General features: G+C 41.8%; 1 protein-coding gene, 33 non-coding genes and 3 pseudogenes across 34 annotated transcripts in view; 36 read left to right on the top strand and 1 right to left on the bottom strand.

Moving 5' to 3' along the window:
* LOC115454120 overlaps positions 1-22,949 on the bottom strand; it is a 32,162-nt gene extending 9,213 nt beyond the window's left edge. Inside the window, exons 1-5 of the mRNA XM_037436574.1 lie at positions 22,420-22,949; positions 13,915-14,674; positions 12,628-12,809; positions 12,005-12,122; positions 11,166-11,407 (exon numbers count right to left, since the gene is read on the bottom strand). Coding sequence (XP_037292471.1) covers positions 11,166-11,407; positions 12,005-12,122; positions 12,628-12,809; positions 13,915-14,674; positions 22,420-22,445 — 1,328 coding nt within the window. The 5' untranslated portion in view covers positions 22,446-22,949. The remainder of the gene's footprint in view (positions 1-11,165; positions 11,408-12,004; positions 12,123-12,627; positions 12,810-13,914; positions 14,675-22,419) is intronic.
* On the top strand, positions 15-133 carry LOC119188736 (annotated as a pseudogene).
* On the top strand, positions 334-451 carry LOC119188729. The gene has a single exon (XR_005112060.1). It is a non-coding gene; the product is annotated as a 5S ribosomal RNA (ribosomal RNA).
* LOC119188730 lies at positions 655-772 on the top strand. Its single transcript, XR_005112061.1, has one exon. It is a non-coding gene; the product is annotated as a 5S ribosomal RNA (ribosomal RNA).
* Positions 971-1,089, top strand: LOC119188734 (annotated as a pseudogene).
* On the top strand, positions 1,281-1,399 carry LOC119188733 (annotated as a pseudogene).
* LOC119188720 lies at positions 1,591-1,709 on the top strand. Its single transcript, XR_005112051.1, has one exon. It is a non-coding gene; the product is annotated as a 5S ribosomal RNA (ribosomal RNA).
* On the top strand, positions 1,908-2,026 carry LOC119188753. The gene has a single exon (XR_005112079.1). It is a non-coding gene; the product is annotated as a 5S ribosomal RNA (ribosomal RNA).
* LOC119188752 lies at positions 2,225-2,343 on the top strand. The gene has a single exon (XR_005112078.1). It is a non-coding gene; the product is annotated as a 5S ribosomal RNA (ribosomal RNA).
* On the top strand, positions 2,542-2,662 carry LOC119188731. The gene has a single exon (XR_005112062.1). It is a non-coding gene; the product is annotated as a 5S ribosomal RNA (ribosomal RNA).
* On the top strand, positions 2,854-2,972 carry LOC119188751. Its single transcript, XR_005112077.1, has one exon. It is a non-coding gene; the product is annotated as a 5S ribosomal RNA (ribosomal RNA).
* LOC119188750 lies at positions 3,137-3,255 on the top strand. Its single transcript, XR_005112076.1, has one exon. It is a non-coding gene; the product is annotated as a 5S ribosomal RNA (ribosomal RNA).
* Positions 3,445-3,563, top strand: LOC119188749. The gene has a single exon (XR_005112075.1). It is a non-coding gene; the product is annotated as a 5S ribosomal RNA (ribosomal RNA).
* Positions 3,762-3,880, top strand: LOC119188748. Its single transcript, XR_005112074.1, has one exon. It is a non-coding gene; the product is annotated as a 5S ribosomal RNA (ribosomal RNA).
* Positions 4,080-4,198, top strand: LOC119188747. The gene has a single exon (XR_005112073.1). It is a non-coding gene; the product is annotated as a 5S ribosomal RNA (ribosomal RNA).
* Positions 4,389-4,507, top strand: LOC119188746. Its single transcript, XR_005112072.1, has one exon. It is a non-coding gene; the product is annotated as a 5S ribosomal RNA (ribosomal RNA).
* LOC119188745 lies at positions 4,707-4,825 on the top strand. The gene has a single exon (XR_005112071.1). It is a non-coding gene; the product is annotated as a 5S ribosomal RNA (ribosomal RNA).
* Positions 5,024-5,142, top strand: LOC119188744. Its single transcript, XR_005112070.1, has one exon. It is a non-coding gene; the product is annotated as a 5S ribosomal RNA (ribosomal RNA).
* LOC119188743 lies at positions 5,341-5,459 on the top strand. Its single transcript, XR_005112069.1, has one exon. It is a non-coding gene; the product is annotated as a 5S ribosomal RNA (ribosomal RNA).
* On the top strand, positions 5,658-5,777 carry LOC119188726. Its single transcript, XR_005112057.1, has one exon. It is a non-coding gene; the product is annotated as a 5S ribosomal RNA (ribosomal RNA).
* On the top strand, positions 5,968-6,086 carry LOC119188740. Its single transcript, XR_005112067.1, has one exon. It is a non-coding gene; the product is annotated as a 5S ribosomal RNA (ribosomal RNA).
* On the top strand, positions 6,285-6,403 carry LOC119188739. The gene has a single exon (XR_005112066.1). It is a non-coding gene; the product is annotated as a 5S ribosomal RNA (ribosomal RNA).
* On the top strand, positions 6,595-6,713 carry LOC119188713. Its single transcript, XR_005112044.1, has one exon. It is a non-coding gene; the product is annotated as a 5S ribosomal RNA (ribosomal RNA).
* LOC119188714 lies at positions 6,911-7,029 on the top strand. Its single transcript, XR_005112045.1, has one exon. It is a non-coding gene; the product is annotated as a 5S ribosomal RNA (ribosomal RNA).
* LOC119188724 lies at positions 7,229-7,348 on the top strand. Its single transcript, XR_005112055.1, has one exon. It is a non-coding gene; the product is annotated as a 5S ribosomal RNA (ribosomal RNA).
* LOC119188738 lies at positions 7,548-7,666 on the top strand. Its single transcript, XR_005112065.1, has one exon. It is a non-coding gene; the product is annotated as a 5S ribosomal RNA (ribosomal RNA).
* On the top strand, positions 7,857-7,975 carry LOC119188737. The gene has a single exon (XR_005112064.1). It is a non-coding gene; the product is annotated as a 5S ribosomal RNA (ribosomal RNA).
* On the top strand, positions 8,173-8,291 carry LOC119188735. The gene has a single exon (XR_005112063.1). It is a non-coding gene; the product is annotated as a 5S ribosomal RNA (ribosomal RNA).
* On the top strand, positions 8,490-8,609 carry LOC119188723. The gene has a single exon (XR_005112054.1). It is a non-coding gene; the product is annotated as a 5S ribosomal RNA (ribosomal RNA).
* Positions 8,801-8,919, top strand: LOC119188725. Its single transcript, XR_005112056.1, has one exon. It is a non-coding gene; the product is annotated as a 5S ribosomal RNA (ribosomal RNA).
* LOC119188717 lies at positions 9,119-9,237 on the top strand. Its single transcript, XR_005112048.1, has one exon. It is a non-coding gene; the product is annotated as a 5S ribosomal RNA (ribosomal RNA).
* LOC119188705 lies at positions 9,436-9,554 on the top strand. Its single transcript, XR_005112036.1, has one exon. It is a non-coding gene; the product is annotated as a 5S ribosomal RNA (ribosomal RNA).
* LOC119188694 lies at positions 9,746-9,864 on the top strand. Its single transcript, XR_005112025.1, has one exon. It is a non-coding gene; the product is annotated as a 5S ribosomal RNA (ribosomal RNA).
* On the top strand, positions 10,064-10,182 carry LOC119188683. Its single transcript, XR_005112014.1, has one exon. It is a non-coding gene; the product is annotated as a 5S ribosomal RNA (ribosomal RNA).
* Positions 10,388-10,506, top strand: LOC119188774. The gene has a single exon (XR_005112099.1). It is a non-coding gene; the product is annotated as a 5S ribosomal RNA (ribosomal RNA).
* On the top strand, positions 10,698-10,817 carry LOC119188722. Its single transcript, XR_005112053.1, has one exon. It is a non-coding gene; the product is annotated as a 5S ribosomal RNA (ribosomal RNA).
* Positions 11,003-11,121, top strand: LOC119188762. Its single transcript, XR_005112088.1, has one exon. It is a non-coding gene; the product is annotated as a 5S ribosomal RNA (ribosomal RNA).
* Positions 22,950-23,367: the final 418 nt, after the last annotated feature.

The following is a 23,367-nucleotide window of genomic DNA, read 5'->3' as shown; positions in this document are numbered from 1 at the left end:
ATGGTGAGGGCGTCGCCAACGTCCATACCACGTTGAATATACCGGTTCTCGTCCGATCACCGAAGTTAAGCCAACGTCGGGCGCGGTCAGTACTTGATGGGTGACCGCCCAAACAACAAGCGTGATGTTGGCTTTTTGTTTGCCTTGTTTTGTTTGTTGTATATGTGTATATGTGTATATGTATATATTTTTGCATTTGGTTAGTGTAAGTCGGTTTGTGTATGTGTAGCAGGTGTGGTTGTACTGTAGTGCGTACATATAATATTACATGATGGTGCGCGGTGCGCGGTGTGCGGTGCGCGTGCAGACCCGTCTGTATATGGTGAGGGTGTCGCCAACGTCCATACCACGTTGAATATACCGGTTCTCGTCCGATCACCGAAGCTAAGCAACGTCGGGCGCGGTCAGTACTTGATGGGTGACCGCCTGGGAACACCGCGTGATGTTGGCTTTTGTTTTGTTTCGTTTTGTTTTGTTTGTTGTATATGTGTATATGTGTATATGAATATATTTTTGCATGTGGAGCGTGTCAGTCGGTTTGTGTATGTGTATAGGTGTGGTTGTACTCGTAGTGCGTACATATAATATTATTGATGATGGTGCGCGGTGCGCGGTGTGCGGCGCGTGCAGACCCGTCTGTATGGTGAGGGTGTCGCCAGCGTCCATACCACGTTGAATATACCGGTTCTCGTCCGATCACCGAAGTTAAGCAACGTCGGGCGCGGTCAGTACTTGATGGGTGACCGCCTGGGAACACCGCGTGATGTTGGCTTTTGTTTTGTTTTGTTTTGTTTGTTGTATATGTGTATATGCATATATGCATATATTTTTGCATTTGGTTAGTGTAAGTCGGTTTGTGTATGTGTATAGGTGTGGTTGTACTCGTAGTGCGTACATATAATATTACATGATGGTGCGCGGTGCGCGGTGTGCGGTGCGCGTGCAGACCCGTCTGTATGGTGAGGGTGTCGCCAACGTCCATACCACGTTGAATATACCGGTTCTCGTCCGATCACCGGAAGTTGGCAACGTCGGGCGCGGTCAATACTTGGATGGGTGACCGCCTGGGAACACCGCGTGATGTTGGCTTTTTGTTTTGTTTTGTTTGTTGTGTATATGTGTGTAATGTATATATTTTTGCATTTGGTTAGTGTAAGTCGGTTTGTGTATGTGTATAGGTGTGTGGTTGTACTCGTAGTGCGTACATATAATATTACATGATGGTGCGCGGTGCGCGGTGTGCGGTGCGCGTGCAGACCCGTCTGTATGGTGAGGGTGTCGCCAACGTCCATACCACGTTGAATATACCGGTTCTCGTCCGATCACCGAAGTTGCTGAACGTCGGGCGCGGTCAGTACTTGGATGGGTGACCGCCTGGGAACACCGCGTGATGTTGGCTTTTTGTTTTGTTTTGTTTTGTTTGTTGTATATGTGTATATGTATATATTTTTGCATTTGGTTAGTGTAAGTCGGTTTGTGTATGTGTATAGGTGTGGTTGTACTCGTAGTGCGTACATATAATATTACATGATGGTGCGCGGTGCGCGGTGTGCGGTGCGCGTGCAGACCCGTCTGTATGGTGAGGGTGTCGCCAACGTCCATACCACGTTGAATATACCGGTTCTCGTCCGATCACCGAAGTTAAGCAACGTCGGGCGCGGTCAGTACTTGGATGGGTGACCGCCTGGGAACACCGCGTGATGGTGGCTTTTGTTTTGTTTTGTTTTGTTTGTTGTATATGTGTATATGTGTATATGTATATATTTTTGCATTTGGTTAGTGTAAGTCGGTTTGTGTATGTGTATAGGTGTGGTTGTACTCGTAGTGCGTACATATAATATTACATGATGGTGCGCGGTGCGCGGTGTGCGGTGCGCGTGCAGACCCGTCTGTATGGTGAGGGTGTCGCCAACGTCCATACCACGTTGAATATACCGGTTCTCGTCCGATCACCGAAGTTAAGCAACGTCGGGCGCGGTCAGTACTTGGATGGGTGACCGCCTGGGAACACCGCGTGATGTTGGCTTTTGTTTTGTTTTGTTTTGTTTGTTGTATATGTGTATATGTGTATATGTATATATTTTTGCATTTGGTTAGTGTAAGTCGGTTTGTGTATGTGTATAGGTGTGGTTGTACTCGTAGTGCGTACATATAATATTACATGATGGTGCGCGGTGCGCGGTGTGCGGTGCGCGTGCAGACCCGTCTGTATGGTGAGGGTGTCGCCAACGTCCATACCACGTTGAATATACCGGTTCTCGTCCGATCACCGAAGTTAAGCAACGTCGGGCGCGGTCAGTACTTGGATGGGTGACCGCCTGGGAACACCGCGTGATGTTGGCTTTTGTTTTGTTTTGTTTTGTTTGTTGTATATGTGTATATGTGTATATGTATATATTTTTGCATTTGGTTAGTGTAAGTCGGTTTGTGTATGTGTATAGGTGTGGTTGTACTCGTAGTGCGTACATATAATATTACATGATGGTGCGCGGTGCGCGGTGTGCGGTGCGCGTGCAGACCCGTCTGTATGGTGAGGGTGTCGCCAACGTCCATACCACGTTGAATATACCGGTTCTCGTCCGATCACCCCGAAGTTAAGCAACGTCGGGCGCGGTCAGTACTTGGATGGGTGACCGCCTGGGAACACCGCGTGATGTTGGCTTTTGTTTTGTTTTTGTTTTGTTTGTTGTATATGTGTATATGTATATATTTTTGCATTTGGTTAGTGTAAGTCGGTTTGTGTATGTGTATAGGTGTGGTTGTACTCGTAGTGCGTACATATAATATTACATGATGGTGCGCGGTGCGCGGTGTGCGGTGCGCGTGCAGACCCGTCTGTATGGTGAGGGTGTCGCCAACGTCCATACCACGTTGAATATACCGGTTCTCGTCCGATCACCGAAGTTAAGCAACGTCGGGCGCGGTCAGTACTTGGATGGGTGACCGCCTGGGAACACCGCGTGATGTTGGCTTTTGTTTTGTTTTGTTTTGTTTGTTGTCTTTGGTTAGTGTAAGTCGGTTTGTGTATGTGTATAGGTGTGGTTGTACTCGTAGTGCGTACATATAATATTACATGATGGTGCGCGGTGCGCGGTGTGCGGTGCGCGTGCAGACCCGTCTGTATGGTGAGGGTGTCGCCAACGTCCATACCACGTTGAATATACCGGTTCTCGTCCGATCACCGAAGTTAAGCAACGTCGGGCGCGGTCAGTACTTGGATGGGTGACCGCCTGGGAACACCGCGTGATGTTGGCTTTTGTTTTGTTTTGTTTTGTTTGTTGTGTATGTGTATATGTATATATTTTGCATTTGGTTAGTGTAAGTCGGTTTGTGTATGTGTATAGGTGTGGTTGTACTCGTAGTGCGTACATATAATATTACATGATGGTGCGCGGTGCGCGGTGTGCGGTGCGCGTGCAGACCCGTCTGTATGGTGAGGGTGTCGCCAACGTCCATACCACGTTGAATATACCGGTTCTCGTCCGATCACCGAAGTTAAGCAACGTCGGGCGCGGTCAGTACTTGGATGGGTGACCGCCTGGGAACACCGCGTGATGTTGGCTTTTGTTTTGTTTTGTTTTGTTTGTTGTATATGTGTATATGTGTATATGTATATATTTTTGCATTTGGTTAGTGTAAGTCGGTTTGTGTATGTGTATAGGTGTGGTTGTACTCGTAGTGCGTACATATAATATTACATGATGGTGCGCGGTGCGCGGTGTGCGGTGCGCGTGCAGACCCGTCTGTATGGTGAGGGTGTCGCCAACGTCCATACCACGTTGAATATACCGGTTCTCGTCCGATCACCGAAGTTAAGCAACGTCGGGCGCGGTCAGTACTTGGATGGGTGACCGCCTGGGAACACCGCGTGATGTTGGCTTTTTGTTTTGTTTTGTTTTGTTTGTTGTATATGTGTATATGTGTATATGTATATATTTTTGCATTTGGTTAGTGTAAGTCGGTTTGTGTATGTGTATAGGTGTGGTTGTACTCGTAGTGCGTACATATAATATTACATGATGGTGCGCGGTGCGCGGTGTGCGGTGCGCGTGCAGACCCGTCTGTATGGTGAGGGTGTCGCCAACGTCCATACCACGTTGAATATACCGGTTCTCGTCCGATCACCGAAGTTAAGCAACGTCGGGCGCGGTCAGTACTTGGATGGGTGACCGCCTGGGAACACCGCGTGATGTTGGCTTTTTGTTTTGTTTTGTTTTGTTTGTTGTATATGTGTATATGTATATATTTTGCATTTGGTTAGTGTAAGTCGGTTTGTGTATGTGTATAGGTGTGGTTGTACTCGTAGTGCGTACATATAATATTACATGATGGTGCGCGGTGCGCGGTGTGCGGTGCGCGTGCAGACCCGTCTGTATGGTGAGGGTGTCGCCAACGTCCATACCACGTTGAATATACCGGTTCTCGTCCGATCACCGAAGTTAAGCAACGTCGGGCGCGGTCAGTACTTGGATGGGTGACCGCCTGGGAACACCGCGTGATGTTGGCTTTTTGTTTTGTTTTGTTTTGTTTGTTGTATATGTGTATATGTGTATATGTATATATTTTTGCATTTGGTTAGTGTAAGTCGGTTTGTGTATGTGTATAGGTGTGGTTGTACTCGTAGTGCGTACATATAATATTACATGATGGTGCGCGGTGCGCGGTGTGCGGTGCGCGTGCAGACCCGTCTGTATGGTGAGGGTGTCGCCAACGTCCATACCACGTTGAATATACCGGTTCTCGTCCGATCACCGAAGTTAAGCAACGTCGGGCGCGGTCAGTACTTGGATGGGTGACCGCCTGGGAACACCGCGTGATGTTGGCTTTTGTTTTGTTTTGTTTTGTTTGTTGTATATGTGTATATGTGTATATGTATATATTTTTGCATTTGGTTAGTGTAAGTCGGTTTGTGTATGTGTATAGGTGTGGTTGTACTCGTAGTGCGTACATATAATATTACATGATGGTGCACGGTGCGCGGTGTGCGGTGCGCGTGCAGACCCGTCTGTATGGTGAGGGTGTCGCCAACGTCCATACCACGTTGAATATACCGGTTCTCGTCCGATCACCGAAGTTAAGCAACGTCGGGCGCGGTCAGTACTTGGATGGGTGACCGCCTGGGAACACCGCGTGATGTTGGCTTTTGTTTTGTTTTGTTTTGTTTGTTGTATATGTGTATATGTGTATATGTATATATTTTTGCATTTGGTTAGTGTAAGTCGGTTTGTGTATGTGTATAGGTGTGGTTGTACTCGTAGTGCGTACATATAATATTACATGATGGTGCGCGGTGCGCGGTGTGCGGTGCGCGTGCAGACCCGTCTGTATGGTGAGGGTGTCGCCAACGTCCATACCACGTTGAATATACCGGTTCTCGTCCGATCACCGAAGTTAAGCAACGTCGGGCGCGGTCAGTACTTGGATGGGTGACCGCCTGGGAACACCGCGTGATGTTGGCTTTTGTTTTGTTTTGTTTTGTTTGTTGTATATGTGTATATGTGTATATGTATATATTTTTGCATTTGGTTAGTGTAAGTCGGTTTGTGTATGTGTATAGGTGTGGTTGTACTCGTAGTGCGTACATATAATATTACATGATGGTGCGCGGTGCGCGGTGTGCGGTGCGCGTGCAGACCCGTCTGTATGGTGAGGGTGTCGCCAACGTCCATACCACGTTGAATATACCGGTTCTCGTCCGATCACCCGAAGTTAAGCAACGTCGGGCGCGGTCAGTACTTGGATGGGTGACCGCCTGGGAACACCGCGTGATGTTGGCTTTTGTTTTGTTTTGTTTTGTTTGTTGTATATGTGTATATGTATATATTTTTGCATTTGGTTAGTGTAAGTCGGTTTGTGTATGTGTATAGGTGTGGTTGTACTCGTAGTGCGTACATATAATATTACATGATGGTGCGCGGTGCGCGGTGTGCGGTGCGCGTGCAGACCCGTCTGTATGGTGAGGGTGTCGCCAACGTCCATACCACGTTGAATATACCGGTTCTCGTCCGATCACCGAAGTTAAGCAACGTCGGGCGCGGTCAGTACTTGGATGGGTGACCGCCTGGGAACACCGCGTGATGTTGGCTTTTTGTTTTGTTTTGTTTTGTTTGTTGTATATGTGTATATGTGTATATGTATATATTTTGCATTTGGTTAGTGTAAGTCGGTTTGTGTATGTGTATAGGTGTGGTTGTACTCGTAGTGCGTACATATAATATTACATGATGGTGCGCGGTGCGCGGTGTGCGGTGCGCGTGCAGACCCGTCTGTATGGTGAGGGTGTCGCCAACGTCCATACCACGTTGAATATACCGGTTCTCGTCCGATCACCGAAGTTAAGCAACGTCGGGCGCGGTCAGTACTTGGATGGGTGACCGCCTGGGAACACCGCGTGATGTTGGCTTTTTGTTTTGTTTTGTTTTGTTTGTTGTATATGTGTATATGTATATATTTTTGCATTTGGTTAGTGTAAGTCGGTTTGTGTATGTGTATAGGTGTGGTTGTACTCGTAGTGCGTACATATAATATTACATGATGGTGCGCGGTGCGCGGTGTGCGGTGCGCGTGCAGACCCGTCTGTATGGTGAGGGTGTCGCCAACGTCCATACCACGTTGAATATACCGGTTCTCGTCCGATCACCGAAGTTAAGCAACGTCGGGCGCGGTCAGTACTTGGATGGGTGACCGCCTGGGAACACCGCGTGATGTTGGCGTTTGTTTTGTTTTGTTTTGTTTGTTGTATATGTGTATATGTGTATATGTATATATTTTGCATTTGGTTAGTGTAAGTCGGTTTGTGTATGTGTATAGGTGTGGTTGTACTCGTAGTGCGTACATATAATATTACATGATGGTGCGCGGTGCGCGGTGTGCGGTGCGCGTGCAGACCCGTCTGTATGGTGAGGGTGTCGCCAACGTCCATACCACGTTGAATATACCGGTTCTCGTCCGATCACCGAAGTTAAGCAACGTCGGGCGCGGTCAGTACTTGGATGGGTGACCGCCTGGGAACACCGCGTGATGTTGGGTTTTTGTTTTGTTTTGTTTTGTTTGTTGTATATGTGTATATGTGTATATGTATATATTTTTGCATTTGGTTAGTGTAAGTCGGTTTGTGTATGTGTATAGGTGTGGTTGTACTCGTAGTGCGTACATATAATATTACATGATGGTGCGCGGTGCGCGGTGTGCGGTGCGCGTGCAGACCCGTCTGTATGGTGAGGGTGTCGCCAACGTCCATACCACGTTGAATATACCGGTTCTCGTCCGATCACCCGAAGTTAAGCAACGTCGGGCGCGGTCAGTACTTGGATGGGTGACCGCCTGGGAACACCGCGTGATGTTGGCTTTTTGTTTTGTTTTGTTTTGTTTGTTGTATATGTGTATATGTGTATATGTATATATTTTTGCATTTGGTTAGTGTAAGTCGGTTTGTGTATGTGTATAGGTGTGGTTGTACTCGTAGTGCGTACATATAATATTACATGATGGTGCGCGGTGCGCGGTGTGCGGTGCGCGTGCAGACCCGTCTGTATGGTGAGGGTGTCGCCAACGTCCATACCACGTTGAATATACCGGTTCTCGTCCGATCACCGAAGTTAAGCAACGTCGGGCGCGGTCAGTACTTGGATGGGTGACCGCCTGGGAACACCGCGTGATGTTGGCTTTTGTTTTGTTTTGTTTTGTTTGTTGTATATGTGTATATGTATATATTTTTGCATTTGGTTAGTGTAAGTCGGTTTGTGTATGTGTATAGGTGTGGTTGTACTCGTAGTGCGTACATATAATATTACATGATGGTGCGCGGTGCGCGGTGTGCGGTGCGCGTGCAGACCCGTCTGTATGGTGAGGGTGTCGCCAACGTCCATACCACGTTGAATATACCGGTTCTCGTCCGATCACCGAAGTTAAGCAACGTCGGGCGCGGTCAGTACTTGGATGGGTGACCGCCTGGGAACACCGCGTGATGTTGGCTTTTGTTTTGTTTTGTTTTGTTTGTTGTATATGTGTATATGTGTATATGTATATATTTTGCATTTGGTTAGTGTAAGTCGGTTTGTGTATGTGTATAGGTGTGGTTGTACTCGTAGTGCGTACATATAATATTACATGATGGTGCGCGGTGCGCGGTGTGCGGTGCGCGTGCAGACCCGTCTGTATGGTGAGGGTGTCGCCAACGTCCATACCACGTTGAATATACCGGTTCTCGTCCGATCACCGAAGTTAAGCAACGTCGGGCGCGGTCAGTACTTGGATGGGTGACCGCCTGGGAACACCGCGTGATGTTGGCTTTTGTTTTGTATTGTTTTGTTTCTTGTATATGTGTATATGTGTATATGTATATATTTTTGCATTTGGTTAGTGTAAGTCGGTTTGTGTATGTGTATAGGTGTGGTTGTACTCGTAGTGCGTACATATAATATTACATGATGGTGCGCGGTGCGCGGTGTGCGGTGCGCGTGCAGACCCGTCTGTATGGTGAGGGTGTCGCCAACGTCCATACCACGTTGAATATACCGGTTCTCGTCCGATCACCCGAAGTTAAGCAACGTCGGGCGCGGTCAGTACTTGGATGGGTGACCGCCTGGGAACACCGCGTGATGTTGGCTTTTTGTTTTGTTTTGTTTTGTTTGTTGTATATGTGTATATGTATATATTTTTGCATTTGGTTAGTGTAAGTCGGTTTGTGTATGTGTATAGGTGTGGTTGTACTCGTAGTGCGTACATATAATATTACATGATGGTGCGCGGTGCGCGGTGTGCGGTGCGCGTGCAGACCCGTCTGTATGGTGAGGGTGTCGCCAACGTCCATACCACGTTGAATATACCGGTTCTCGTCCGATCACCGAAGTTAAGCAACGTCGGGCGCGGTCAGTACTTGGATGGGTGACCGCCTGGGAACACCGCGTGATGTTGGCTTTTTGTTTTGTTTTGTTTTGTTTGTTGTATATGTGTATATGTGTATATGTATATATTTTTGCATTTGGTTAGTGTAAGTCGGTTTGTGTATGTGTATAGGTGTGGTTGTACTCGTAGTGCGTACATATAATATTACATGATGGTGCGCGGTGCGCGGTGTGCGGTGCGCGTGCAGACCCGTCTGTATGGTGAGGGTGTCGCCAACGTCCATACCACGTTGAATATACCGGTTCTCGTCCGATCACCGAAGTTAAGCAACGTCGGGCGCGGTCAGTACTTGGATGGGTGACCGCCTGGGAACACCGCGTGATGTTGGCTTTTGTTTTGTTTTGTTTTGTTTGTTGTATATGTGTATATGTGTATATGTATATATTTTTGCATTTGGTTAGTGTAAGTCGGTTTGTGTATGTGTATAGGTGTGGTTGTACTCGTAGTGCGTACATATAATATTACATGATGGTGCGCGGTGCGCGGTGTGCGGTGCGCGTGCAGACCCGTCTGTATGGTGAGGGTGTCGCCAACGTCCATACCACGTTGAATATACCGGTTCTCGTCCGATCACCGAAGTTAAGCAACGTCGGGCGCGGTCAGTACTTGGATGGGTGACCGCCTGGGAACACCGCGTGATGTTGGCTTTTTGTTTTGTTTTGTTTTGTTTGTTGTATATGTGTATATGTATATATTTTTGCATTTGGTTAGTGTAAGTCGGTTTGTGTATGTGTATAGGTGTGGTTGTACTCGTAGTGCGTACATATAATATTACATGATGGTGCGCGGTGCGCGGTGTGCGGTGCGCGTGCAGACCCGTCTGTATGGTGAGGGTGTCGCCAACGTCCATACCACGTTGAATATACCGGTTCTCGTCCGATCACCGAAGTTAAGCAACGTCGGGCGCGGTCAGTACTTGGATGGGTGACCGCCTGGGAACACCGCGTGATGTTGGCTGTTTGTTTTGTTTTGTTTTGTTTGTTGTATATGTGTATATGTGTATATGTATATATTTTTGCATTTGGTTAGTGTAAGTCGGTTTGTGTATGTGTATAGGTGTGGTTGTACTCGTAGTGCGTACATATAATATTACATGATGGTGCGCGGTGCGCGGTGTGCGGTGCGCGTGCAGACCCGTCTGTATGGTGAGGGTGTCGCCAACGTCCATACCACGTTGAATATACCGGTTCTCGTCCGATCACCGAAGTTAAGCAACGTCGGGCGCGGTCAGTACTTGGATGGGTGACCGCCTGGGAACACCGCGTGATGTTGGCTTTTGTTTTGTTTTGTTTTGTTTGTTGTATATGTGTATATGTGTATATGTATATATTTTTGCATTTGGTTAGTGTAAGTCGGTTTGTGTATGTGTATAGGTGTGGTTGTACTCGTAGTGCGTAGTGCGTACATATAATATTACATGATGGTGCGCGGTGCGCGGTGTGCGGTGCGCGTGCAGACCCGTCTGTATGGTGAGGGTGTCGCCAACGTCCATACCACGTTGAATATACCGGTTCTCGTCCGATCACCGAAGTTAAGCAACGTCGGGCGCGGTCAGTACTTGGATGGGTGACCGCCTGGGAACACCGCGTGATGTTGGCTTTTTGTTTTGTTTTGTTTTGTTTGTTGTATATGTGTATATGTATATATTTTTGCATTTGGTTAGTGTAAGTCGGTTTGTGTATGTGTATAGGTGTGGTTGTACTCGTAGTGCGTACATATAATATTACATGATGGTGCGCGGTGCGCGGTGTGCGGTGCGCGTGCAGACCCGTCTGTATGGTGAGGGTGTCGCCAACGTCCATACCACGTTGAATATACCGGTTCTCGTCCGATCACCCGAAGTTAAGCAACGTCGGGCGCGGTCAGTACTTGGATGGGTGACCGCCTGGGAACACCGCGTGATGTTGGCTTTTGTTTTGTTTTGTTTGTTGTATATGTGTATATGTATATATTTTTGCATTTGGTTAGTGTAAGTCGGTTTGTGTATGTGTATAGGTGTGGTTGTACTCGTAGTGCGTACATATAATATTACATGATGGTGCGCGGTGCGCGGTGTGCGGTGCGCGTGCAGACCCGTCTGTATGGTGAGGGTGTCGCCAACGTCCATACCACGTTGAATATACCGGTTCTCGTCCGATCACCGAAGTTAAGCAACGTCGGGCGCGGTCAGTACTTGGATGGGTGACCGCCTGGGAACACCGCGTGATGTTGGCTTTTTGCTATTATTTAATATTTATATAACGAAACTTTTTTATCACTCACCATCAATATTTACATAATGTGGCTCAGCGGTGTAAGTATCAAACCGCCGACTGGTCTCCTTTTTAGCGATTCTGACACAGGGTCCAAGGTCGCACAGCTTGGCAGCATCATGACTGGTGACCATGACGCTCATACTGCTGAGCTCGGTGTGGACGTAGCCTTGCATGCGCAGGAACACCAGTGCGTTGGCCACATCCAGTGCATACTGTACCGACGTCTGCGCACTTAAGATTCGACCCTGAAATCATAAATTGTTTGAAGTGATATAATCCATCCCGGATTCTTCCCATAATACTTTTCCGATGACTTAGTGCGATTGTCGGCCCATATCATATAAATATTGAGTACATTTTATTGCATTTGGTTATGAAATAGTACCGTATGTAGTGACAGGTAAACCATTTGTCCTTAGTTCCAAATAGTTAGAAAGTTAAATGTTCAATAACTTTATTTCGTAAATTGTGGAACACACTTAATACCGATTTCACCGTAGTATGTGCACGCATTTAACTTGATAATACCCGCTGGTACTTACATGTATTTACATTGTACTGATAAGAATTTTGGTAAATTTTTTACAATGGGGGCGTGCAAACCGACAAATTAATTAAAACACGCTTTATAAATATAATGCAAAGAGTGCACAATATTGTTTTTTGAATTAGGGATAGCGTATGATTAAAAAAATGTGCAGAAGGAGGTCCTCAATTCGAATTCCAGTTGGAGAAACACAGGGTTGATTTATCTATATTTTGCCCAGAATTTGATTACTAACGAGGGTCAGACGTTTAGGAATAAAAACGAAGCGGAATACTTTCTTATAATATGACATTACCTGAACATGTATGATGCCAAACAGCGACTCCACGCATCGTTCACAAATTATATGAATATTGTTCTGCGCGTCCGGATAGAGCCCCATCAGCAGAATTATGTTCGGGTGACGACATTTCCTGGAAACAATAGATTATAGATTTTTACCTTGTTTTGCCACTGTATACACTATACAGGATGTCACAAAAATCCAGCCTAAAATAGTAGGTTTGGTGTTGCTGTTCTAACGCTTTGTAAGAATGCCAATCACCCTTGGCAGCATTATTATCCATGACCCATAGGTGGTGATGCTGCATCATGAAGAGTTCTCCCCGAGGCAATTTTTGTGCATACAGTCTTCACACGGAAGGCACGCCAATGCATGGGGGTATATTAGTCGCGTGCAAAGCACACAGAGCAGTGTGTATCCCTCTTGCTAACATTTCCCCTCCATACGTCCTAAGAAGTTCCCATCCTTCCGCGCGCCAAGCCTGTATACCGTTCGCAGGGTACCACCCTTGATACCCGCAATTTTGTAATTCACGGTTTCAGTAGATGTTACGATTATACGGGAGTTGAAGGCAGTATCCAGTGATTTAATGTCGTCATTAAGTAAAAAAAATCACCGAATAATTATGCGGGTACCTCAATATATTAATCTCCGTGTTCCGTTTCTTCCTAACATGTTCGGGCGTGACGTTGTTCAGTTTCTTGATCTGCACGGGCACGACGCCCCAGCGGCCGTTGTTCCACGGCTTGTTCCTGTCTATGTTCAGGTCGAGGTTGCAAGCGCTTGCGACGGGCAGGCCGTAAGCGCTCGTCTCACTCTGAAACCAACCATTATATAAAAATATTTTTTACGTTGTCAACATTTGCTTAAATATCTTGCTAATTTAGCAGTTAGGGTATGGGTTATGTTTTTATAGCTTGATCTTGAGAAACTGGTACAATATTAGCCAGTGTACAATAAAGCGGGCCGGTATAATTCTGGCATTTAGCGACGGCGCATGTCGTTTGTAGGCATTGTATTATTAATACCGTATTGCAGTATTAATAATTAAATTGTTTTAGTAAAAGTTATCGTCATATTACGGCAGTTTGAGATCTGTGTTGTTACATTCATAATTTCTTCGCGTAAGTAGATAATAATAAATAATAATAATATCAGCCCTGTATTATATACTTGCCCACTGCTGAGCACGGGCCTCCTTTACTACTCAGAGGGATTAGGCCTTAAGTCCACCACGCTGGCCTAGTGCGGATTGGTAGACTTCACACACCTTCGAAATTCCTATAGAGAACCTTTTAGATGTGCAGGTTTCCTCACGATGTTTTCCTTCACCGTTAAAGCGAACGATAAATTCACAAAGAATACACACACGAATTTTTAGAAAAGTCAGAGGTGTGTGCCCTTGGGATTTGAACCTGCAGACATTCGTCTCGGCAGTCCGTTCCACACCCAACTAGGCTATCGCCGCTAAGTAAGTAAATAAACAAACACGCAAATTTAAATTAACATTAAGCTTGTTGATTATGCAAATTTAATTTAAATGAAGTGAAACTGAGTTGAATAAATCAATAACTAGAGGAAATTGTGTCCGGAAATTATGCACTGTGTAGAATAATTTGAGGAAATTACGTTTAGGTTATCCAATTAATTAGGTTTGTCTTTTCTGAGAGTCAGTGCAGATACCACTGTGTCATCTATTACTCTTTCCAAACAGCATTGTACTAGCACATTATAAGTATTATGAAGTATTTTTGATTTCGTAGAATGTGCATAAGCGCCTGTATACGATTTAATATCTAACGTCTCTGGATGATAAGCGCAATGAAATGTCTCACAACGAATTCTAAAAGTTCTGGGTATACCTTCTGTTTATAGGTAAAATAAAATAAAGCTAATACCTACTGTTAAAAACATGAACCTACCTTACTATCATCGGATTTGCTTATCGGCGAGCGCACTTGCAGCTGCTCATCCGCCCATTGATCGAAGTGTTTCAGCTCGCTCATCACTTCCCACAGCTTCTCTTCGCAGCTGTCGTCCTTGTTCTCCGACTGACTAGACACCTTCGCATCGCCCGCCGCCCGCGGCCCATCCACTTCATCATCGTAAGACCTGAATCCCCCATCTTCGTAAGGTAATGAACTGTTTTTGTCGAAATCTGGCGGTGGGTTAATCTGCTCGTCTTCTCTGAAGTCTATGTGCTTCTGTACCACAAACTCCATGTCAGGAGATCGGCAGACGTGCCGCGAGTGGCGCTTGGACTTATGAGGCTCGGAGAATGATGAGCCAGGGTACAAATTCCCTGGCATAAACACTTGATTTTGAAAAAGGAATTGTATGTTAGGGACTCCTTCGTAAACCTTCTCTGGAGTTGTGCTTCGTGCTCGATTCTGCTTCTTTTTATATTTGACAGCAGATTTTTTCTCGTAGTTGAATGTGTTGTCGTGGTCTGTCGAACAGTCGGTACAGGAGACCGGCAGGGAGTGTCTGCCGCATTTCTTCTTGGCGGGGGTGTCCTTCTCCTTGTTCCCTAAGGAGCGCCTCGCCTGGAACTCGGCCAGGTCTCGCTTGTATTCCTCGGTTCGTATCGTGCCGATCTGCGCGGTGCTATTGGCGTACTGTTCCTCTGGCGTGGCGGGCGCCGGACTCACGCTGTGACGGGTCGTCACCGTCATGCGTTCCCTGGAGCATACACAAAATAACATAGCGTAGATCATTGACGTATATTTTATAGACACGAACGTCCATATAAACTATTTGTTCAAGATCTGAACTAAATTGGCAACCAAAACTTCATTGTTGTAACCTATTTATTCACTTGAACGACAACTAATTTTACTTATTTGACTAATATTTTTTATTCAAATCCAGGTTTACACTTAGACTCGAGTTCATATATCATGAGCATCACTCCGTACACAACGATAAGCTGTAAATATTGACCATACTAAAATCAGTTTGAATGGATTGCAGTACAATTCAGTTGAACACCGTGAATGTTCGGAACGCCAAATCTAGTACGTAATACATATATATTGATGGCGTAGATGTTCTCGTTATGTTTCCAATAATTATTATTTTATGCTAAATTCAATTCCAGACTTTTATTTCCGTAATAAGATACTTAAGCCACCTAATACTGAAACTAATCAATTTCCTTAATTTGTTATAGAATAACTAAAGTGAATTGTGACAGGACGTCAATTATTCTATAATAACTTATTATACCAAGTTTATTAACAGTTACCATAATTAAAACATTCAGTAACGAAATTCAATTAAGGTTGAAAATTTGTATGTTTTACGACATTATAGTTATTGAAGTTACATAAAAGAACATGTAATCAAAAAGAACAAAAACTTTTATTACATTCATTATTAAAGTGCAAAAGTTTTATTACTTAATCATGCCGTAACTGTCTGAGAGAATTGCATAAATTTTGTCAAAGTTTATACATTGCAATTTTTGATATTTCCATCAGAAAACATACAATCTTAAAAAATATATCTTCTGGTAGTAAACTTACACGACTACGTAATAGAAATATGACATTTGAACAGTGACGGTTCGTAAAAAGCGTGGTAACGACATCTACTTCCGCCATACAATTTAGAGTCAAGCAATCAAAATACTGATTAATCATTGATCAAATATGTTTATTTGTATATAGGTATCAGTGGCGAAGCGTCCATACAACCAGATTCCTACCGGCTTCCCTTTTAGGTTCATTTACGTTTGTCTTAGTTTTTGTTTTTCTGTTAAATTGGCCGCGATATGTTAACGGAGGCATTCTTTTTTGCTTCAGGTTACCTTTTGAACAATGACACCCGTCATCACTGATAGGTAAAGAGCTAACTAGCAGTGGCGAAGGCTGAAAATTTTCACAAGGTAAGCCGAGGCAAAAAAATTGCTTAAGTTAACATGTCGCAGTCAAATTAACAAAAATCATAAATAAACACAAACGTAAATAAAACCTAAAAGGGAAGCCGGTAGGAATCGGATTGTACGGACACTTCGCCACTGCTAACTAGCTAACGACTAAACCACATTAATAAAAATGCGAAAGTCCACCAAAAAGTCCACAAAAAAGTCATCTTTGTAGATCAATCATTGAAGACAGATAAAACATTTAATGAAGTAGGTACGCGATACCAGAGGGTCTACTTTGAAAAACGAACGTCGAAACGTAGGTCCGAAACGAAGAAACCACGAACTTCGGCTTTAACTTTACTACCAAATTACTTCGGATCACCGTTCTGTAGCTTACCTTAATGGTTCAATTCCCCGTATATTTTTTTTAGAGAAAGCAGTGGAACTTTATCCTCGCAGATTTTAAAAAGGGATGGCGAAACCCTATAAGTTCTTACAAATTCCATGTCTGAAGTATTGCGATGAACGGATCGGATCCGTCGTCGAATCCGTCATCGGATCCGTGAGACTTCGTAGTAACAAAATGTGTGATCCGTCACCCGAAATTACAGATTTCGTTTTTCGAAGTAGACCCTCTGCATCGTCTTGCGTACGTAAAAACTTTAATAACATCACATTACGTTGTAAAATTGAAATTTTATTCCTAGATTAAATCAAATATAAAAAGTAACCCAAAAAATTTATGTAGTAATATTTTTTGCGTGATGCGAACATATTGATTATTGACAATCTTAGATATATGTATTTCATTATCTAGAACACTCTCATGTTGTCTTAATATGTATTTCTATATTCTGCAAGTTATTATCCTACTTATATCATACTAATATTATTAATGCGAAAGTTAATGAGAATGGATGTATGTTTGTTCCTCTTTCACAAAAAAACTACTGAACGGATTTGTATGAAATTTACAGTTATATCGGTTATACATCTCAATAATACATAGTTAACAATTTATAACGATTTTGTGTAATTTGGTCATATTATAACGATACATATCAAGTAAGTCGGAAAAATTGCTATCTTGGCTTTTCTCGAAATCTACTGAACAGATTTTTATGAATTTTATATGGAGATAGTTCAAGACCCTGGGAAGGTTATAGGCTACCCTCTACCCCGGGAAAATATATAGAGGGACTTTTATCCCGGAAAACTCCTTCATGCGGACGAATCCGTGAGCAAAAAGCTAGTATTTGATAAGCGTAAATCGAAAGTTTTAACTCCATCAACCGAGCCAAATCGAAAGTTCACTAACACGACAAAAACCCTTGATAAACATATCACTTTTTACCTCAACGAGTAAAAACTTCGGTTGTGTCTGTGAACAAAATGTGACTCAAGCAACCTTGGTTTGCCATTGCGAAGTTTCAAAATTATCTACCATCAACACACGTATGGCCTGATTCATTTTAAGCTGAATTTGGTTAACATCAACAATGGAAAAAAGTCACACGTAAAAGTCTAAGAAAGGCTAATGGCTGGTCAGAAACGCAACAAGGCTTTTAAACTGGGGGAGCGACCCTCTTTAATGTGGTGCATTGTAACTGTAGTATATCATTGAAAACTAACTTAAACATCAAATCATTCGTGGTTTAGTAATAGTCTGTTGCTTCCAAGCGAGTTATTTTTAAATGATTTCAAAAGAACGAGCGTGTATAGTAGCATATTTGCTATTTTACTATTAATTAAATTTACAGATTTCGATAAACAACAAATATAACAATAGCAAAATCCACCAGTAATAATTTGAATATTAGGCCCCAAACGTTACTTCCAAATGCGCGCGTCATTGCGCCGACTGTTCCGCAGGCAAAAGCGTGGGATTGTCGCGGGTCACCGGACACGAGATCCACTTGACAGATTTAATGGAGTATTACATTGGATGGCAACATTTCCACCATTACGGTATTCCACCATAACAAATACCTTTAAAAATAGAATATTCAATTCTTAAATAACAAAGTAATGTTAGATATTGACGCTTGTTTTAATATAAGACTCGTATGATGAGGCGACAAACAAGATCACTGCCCTGGAAGCGATTACAGGCCAAAATAAGAAGTCGCTCGTTAGTCGAGTTTTGGCTATTTATCCTGTTAAAATCAACTCATCCGTGTCACGCCATGAGCATAACCCATTATCAATTTAGCCTATCACGAACACTGTTAAATTTATTCACCCATTACAATCATAAAGAAATTGGCAATATCCAATGTCTGCAATGAAGAAAACCGAGACGGGTAAACAGTAAACTTTTTGCTATCAAAACTGACTCCGAAGTGAATCCAGGCCAACGGAAACTCGAGATGGACAATACAACTAACGTTACAGTTAATTCGCCACTTTTAATTATACTAAGTGTCGCACAAAAACACAGTCCGTGGAAACAACGTTATCTATACTGCAATTAAACTGTACTTGATTCATAATAAGTGTGTAATTAAACGAGAATATTCTGTTTATAGATGTTTTGCTTATTTGTTTAACTATTATTTCTATACCGTTTAAAGAACTTATTTTCCACATTTGTGTCATGTATTGTTTCATGCAAATAAGGGAAATTTATTTTACTGTTGACCTATGTAAAACATTAGGAAGCTGGACGGGAAAATCCGTTGTTCAACACAGAAAGAGACTTAGGAAATGTTGTCACTAAACACGTCACCAGCGGGTCGCTCTAAAAGGAAAGTGGTAAACATTCAGTACACCCATGAATAAGCTTTGTCGCGGTTTGCATTATAATAGAATGCAAAAAAATAATAGAATAGCCAGGTAATAATGTCGAAAGCAAAGTAACAGGCAAGAGGCGATTATAATCACATCGTAAGACGGGATCGAAGTCCGATACACTTTTACCGATTAGCGATTTGATCAGGCTTCATTGAGAATGACAAAAAATGTTCCCAGACACCGAAATGAGATATCGAAGCCTAGTGCTGGGGCCATTATGTACAGACGGACATAAAAGCTTTCGTGGCCACTGTAACGGAACGTGGTAAACATCTCATTAACGTTAGGAAAGTGTGCGCCCGCGCCGGCTGCCAGGACGTACCGACAAAAAATATCACGGTACATTCATCGTAGAATGTACTTCCGAAAATGATTTTTTATAACGCGTAAAAAGTGGGTTACAGCGACAACTTGGCCGCGTAATTGTGACGATATAGTACAGTCATTTCCATGCCGTATCCGAAGCAATTGGAGGCGAACCATTAGTCAAACTGTGTTGATTCAGCGTCGCGGGTTACGACGGTGAGACCCACAAAAAATCGAAGGCATGAAGCCTAAAGGAAATGGGCACGTGGAAAATCTTTATGTTGTAGATGCAAAAGCGTGGTTGTGTTTGTAATGGTTGAGTTTCCGAATAAATTTGCACGGCGATGACTGTTTGTATATAAATTTTGTCATGTTTCCTGTAGATCAGTAATAAAATGTCATTATGCAATTATAAAGCGGACGCACATGATTCTTCTGCAATTCTAATTGAAGTTATAAAACAAATCGCGAGCAACGCATTAATTCAAACCTTGATTACATAAATATCAATACATCAAACTAAATCCGGAAGATACAAATGAGTAACGGTAAGACAATAACATTACGCAACCTAACAATTAACATCGTGATGTCCGCCATCATTCCTATAGTACGAAAAATAATTCTTACATAAATAAATAGCCGATACAACCATCAATTTCAGTTATTTGTATAGCAATAAGAAAACAATTCGTCGGCGATCAACAAATGAAGTGAAAGTGGAATTTCAATATGACTGTTTTAGTGAATGCATTGAAAGGTAGATTGAAGTAGGTAATTAATGGAGGTATCAATCACGTTTAAGAATATTTCTCATTGTACGGCTCGGTGTTATTGTTGATTCGTGCACGATAAATTGGCTTGGTGTGATGAACCCGCGTCTTCTTCGAGTCAAATGTTCGAAAGTCGGTGGCGATTGCAATTAGATACGGCTATTCAACTGGCAAATTATGCTGTACTATTGCATTAATGCACACCACAGGTTAATAACTGCCGCATAAAAATAGTTTACTTTTCAGTAAAGTAAAGTTTTGTTTAGCATTTTATTATTTTTGTGGCATGAGTTGAAGCTTGACAGAATAATCATGTAGTGGAAAGATGATCTATATGCATTTAATTCTGTATATAAAAAACAGCGCACTGGAGAAATTTAAAAAGGAAAGCATTTTTACTCAATCTAGTTGACAAAAATTGTAATAGTGGGGTTCCGATACTTAAATGCACATAGGGTAGTCTTTAAAAGGTCTTAACGGTCTTTCAAGCCAGCTGCATAGCTTATTAAAGGTCGCACGGACTTTTTATAAGCTACGACGGGTGGAGTCTTGAATATTGAATATATTATTATACGAAGGGAAAATCGGAAACCTATTAAACCTTACATCAAAAGTCTATGTTTTTTCATGGATCTGGATGTGTTAAGGGTAGATATTTATTTCTAACAAACATCCAAAAAGCCAACCTCCTGAACCATATTCGTAATCAGGGCGCAAAATCAATCTGAAGCACTTGTTTTCCTTCTTTTACAAGTCGGGCAAAAAAAGTTGCTCCTTTTTCCGACTGCTTTTTTGACAGGCGATCGGCTTTGGTCCCCTTGGGCCTTCGCCCGGGTGACACCGACCTCTTGCACCACCGGGTAAAGACAACCCTGACAGCCAAACATCCTCAATAATATCCGGTTTTTGTATTAATTAATTATAGGTAGTGACGTAACGAATATAAATGTAAATTAATATTGCTATCAACTTGAATAAGCGTCATTTCATTATCTTTTACATTTCCTCTAAAAACCGTTAAAAAAGACACTTTCGCCGTCGATTGGTCGTCGAGCGAATCACGTACTTCCGACCATAGGTATCTATTACTAAGTTTGTCGATGAAATAAACATATTTTCTAAAATTATACTATTTTCAAAGCAATCTTGTCTTATGTCAAGTGGCAGGATTATCCAGAAGGTCCTTTCGCGAACTGCGGCGCCTAGATATAAAACAAGTTGTAATGTTTAACTGTAGTTTTCAAAATTCGAACACAATCGCTTTTTCCGATCCATTGTGAAAATGGACCAATCAGAACAAAGATTTTGTTTTTATACACATAATATATTTTGGTGGTTTATTTTGGGGATCAGATCAAAGATTAAGGTTCCTTTATTGAAAACAGTCATAAAAAAGAATGTTTCCCCATTCCCATCTTAACTAAGATTATAAATGAAAATGCTACAATCATTAAGAATAATATTGATACTTCAAAATTTTAAAGTTAAATTATTATGACTATGATATTAAATGAAATAGCTGATGAAATATTTATTGCAGAGTGCTAAAATGTTACAAATTAAGGCTTATAGAAAAATAATTAGGATTTGTATTATTTGTTACTAATAAGAATCTTATAAGTTCTTAAAAATATTTAAACAAATATTAATAAAAACAAACACTATAATTATATTGTTGGTGGTGTAACAAAAAAATCTGGTTTTGTTAGTAAAGTAATTATCAAACTCATTAATAACATATTTACCTGCTCAGTAACAAGCAAACTGCATACTTCCAGTAATCCTGATTTTATGTCAACATACTTTTTTAATAAAAAAAAAACTTGATAAGTGACTAACAGCCACAGCCACAGGTCTACTGATCTGATGATGCCAGGTTTCATCATTCAAAATAATTTGCAATAAACTGCATCCAACACAATGGTGGTCCACAATGATTCAAGCTCCCATTGAAAAAATAACAATTGAAAGAATACAATGATGACTCAACATTTTAGGTGGAGACACCAATGTCCATGTAGCCATTGTTGGGAATGATTAAAAAACCTTAGTTGATTAAAGATCATCAATGATAGTGATTCTATTTTTAAATTTTTAGTATCTTTAGGATATATCTGCCAGCATGTTGACATTTAAATTACACATTTACACCTGTTAACTGTTGTAGAAAAGAGCATTGACCTTTATATCAAAGGGGTAACTTTTACAGTTATGTAGACACAATAGCTTTTAAATTAGATGTAGATAGTGCTAAGTCATTAGAAATGTGCCTTATATTATAAAATTTAGATTAATTAGTAAAGATAAACATAAAAATATTTTACTCTCAATCTCTTTGTTACAATGGATAGTTAATAATCTTAATTTGAATGTGCATACTAATTATATTTTTATTTGAATATTTAAATGATAATTATAGTGTAATCATAATTATAAACTTGTTTGAGAAAGAATTTTAATTAACTTATGCTGGACAATTCAAGTCACAAAATACAGGGTAACAGATAAAATTTCAAAAGTTTGTAGGTACTTGATATTTGAAAACTTACATTATGCACTGATGAAAATTTTAAATAAATAAGTTTTACACAATTTATAGGATGAGTTTAGAGAGTATGTTTAGAGATGATCCCAAAATAATCGAAATATTCCTCAAATATTAATAAAGTAAATCGAAAACTTACCGGCGCAGCCACTTAAAAACACCCATATCCTGCGAAGAATCCACCTTTTTTTCGTACAATAATAGCACTTTATTCAAATACGTCGCTTTTACTAACTAGTTAAACCTATTGACTCCAGTGCAATTTACAAATAACTTTTTTAAACTAAAATGGAAGGTTCAGTAACTGGATAGGCACGCGGAACATTACCGGGGCATTATAAGTTAGAATAGTTAGAAAAAACGGGTAGCAACAATGACCGCCGATATATTGTGCGGTCAGACAAAACATCACGAACAACGCGCCGTTCGCAATGAGCCTGAATTTAGTTTTTTGTACAAATTACTTTTCGTTGCGCTCCGGTGATCCACTTCATGCCACTGGTCGACGGGCCACCGGACCTCGACGATTCAAGTCTAGTCTGCTGCGACTCGTCAACCGTGTAAAACCACCGTCTTTGGAATTATTTATTTGTAATTTACTAATAATTTGCAGGGTACACTGGGAATTATACGAATTGAGTCGTGGAACGATTGTTTACCCACAGAGTACTTTATAATATAGGAAATATTTACCTTAGCGTTCCGTCTGTTTCGGACTGACTCCGTCGATATTTATATTCAAATAAAAACTTTTTCATCGCGCACATGTGAATTTTATGATTTTTTTGGTTTTGTTTTAAGCTGGAATTGGGTTTTAATTCATTATGCCATGATTGAGGATTATAAATTTGTACTTTTATAGACATTCGCTTCCTTTAAAAGTGTAACGTTACATATCTTTTTTTATGAATTATTGATTAGAAAATATTTAAGAAATGAATATAAAAATATTTTTCATTTTTTGAAGATAAAGTTATAAGATAACACTATGTTTATGAATAAATACACAATAAAAGGCACTTCGCAGAACTTTCGTATATTCCCGCTTCCGTTTAGTTCATTCTTTCCGTCGCTGTAGTGTCATGCC

Source organism: Manduca sexta, chromosome 8, assembly GCF_014839805.1.
Source record: "Manduca sexta isolate Smith_Timp_Sample1 chromosome 8, JHU_Msex_v1.0, whole genome shotgun sequence".
NCBI classification, from domain to species: Eukaryota; Metazoa; Arthropoda; class Insecta; order Lepidoptera; family Sphingidae; genus Manduca; species Manduca sexta.
This window is presented reverse-complemented; position numbering and strand designations above follow the sequence as displayed.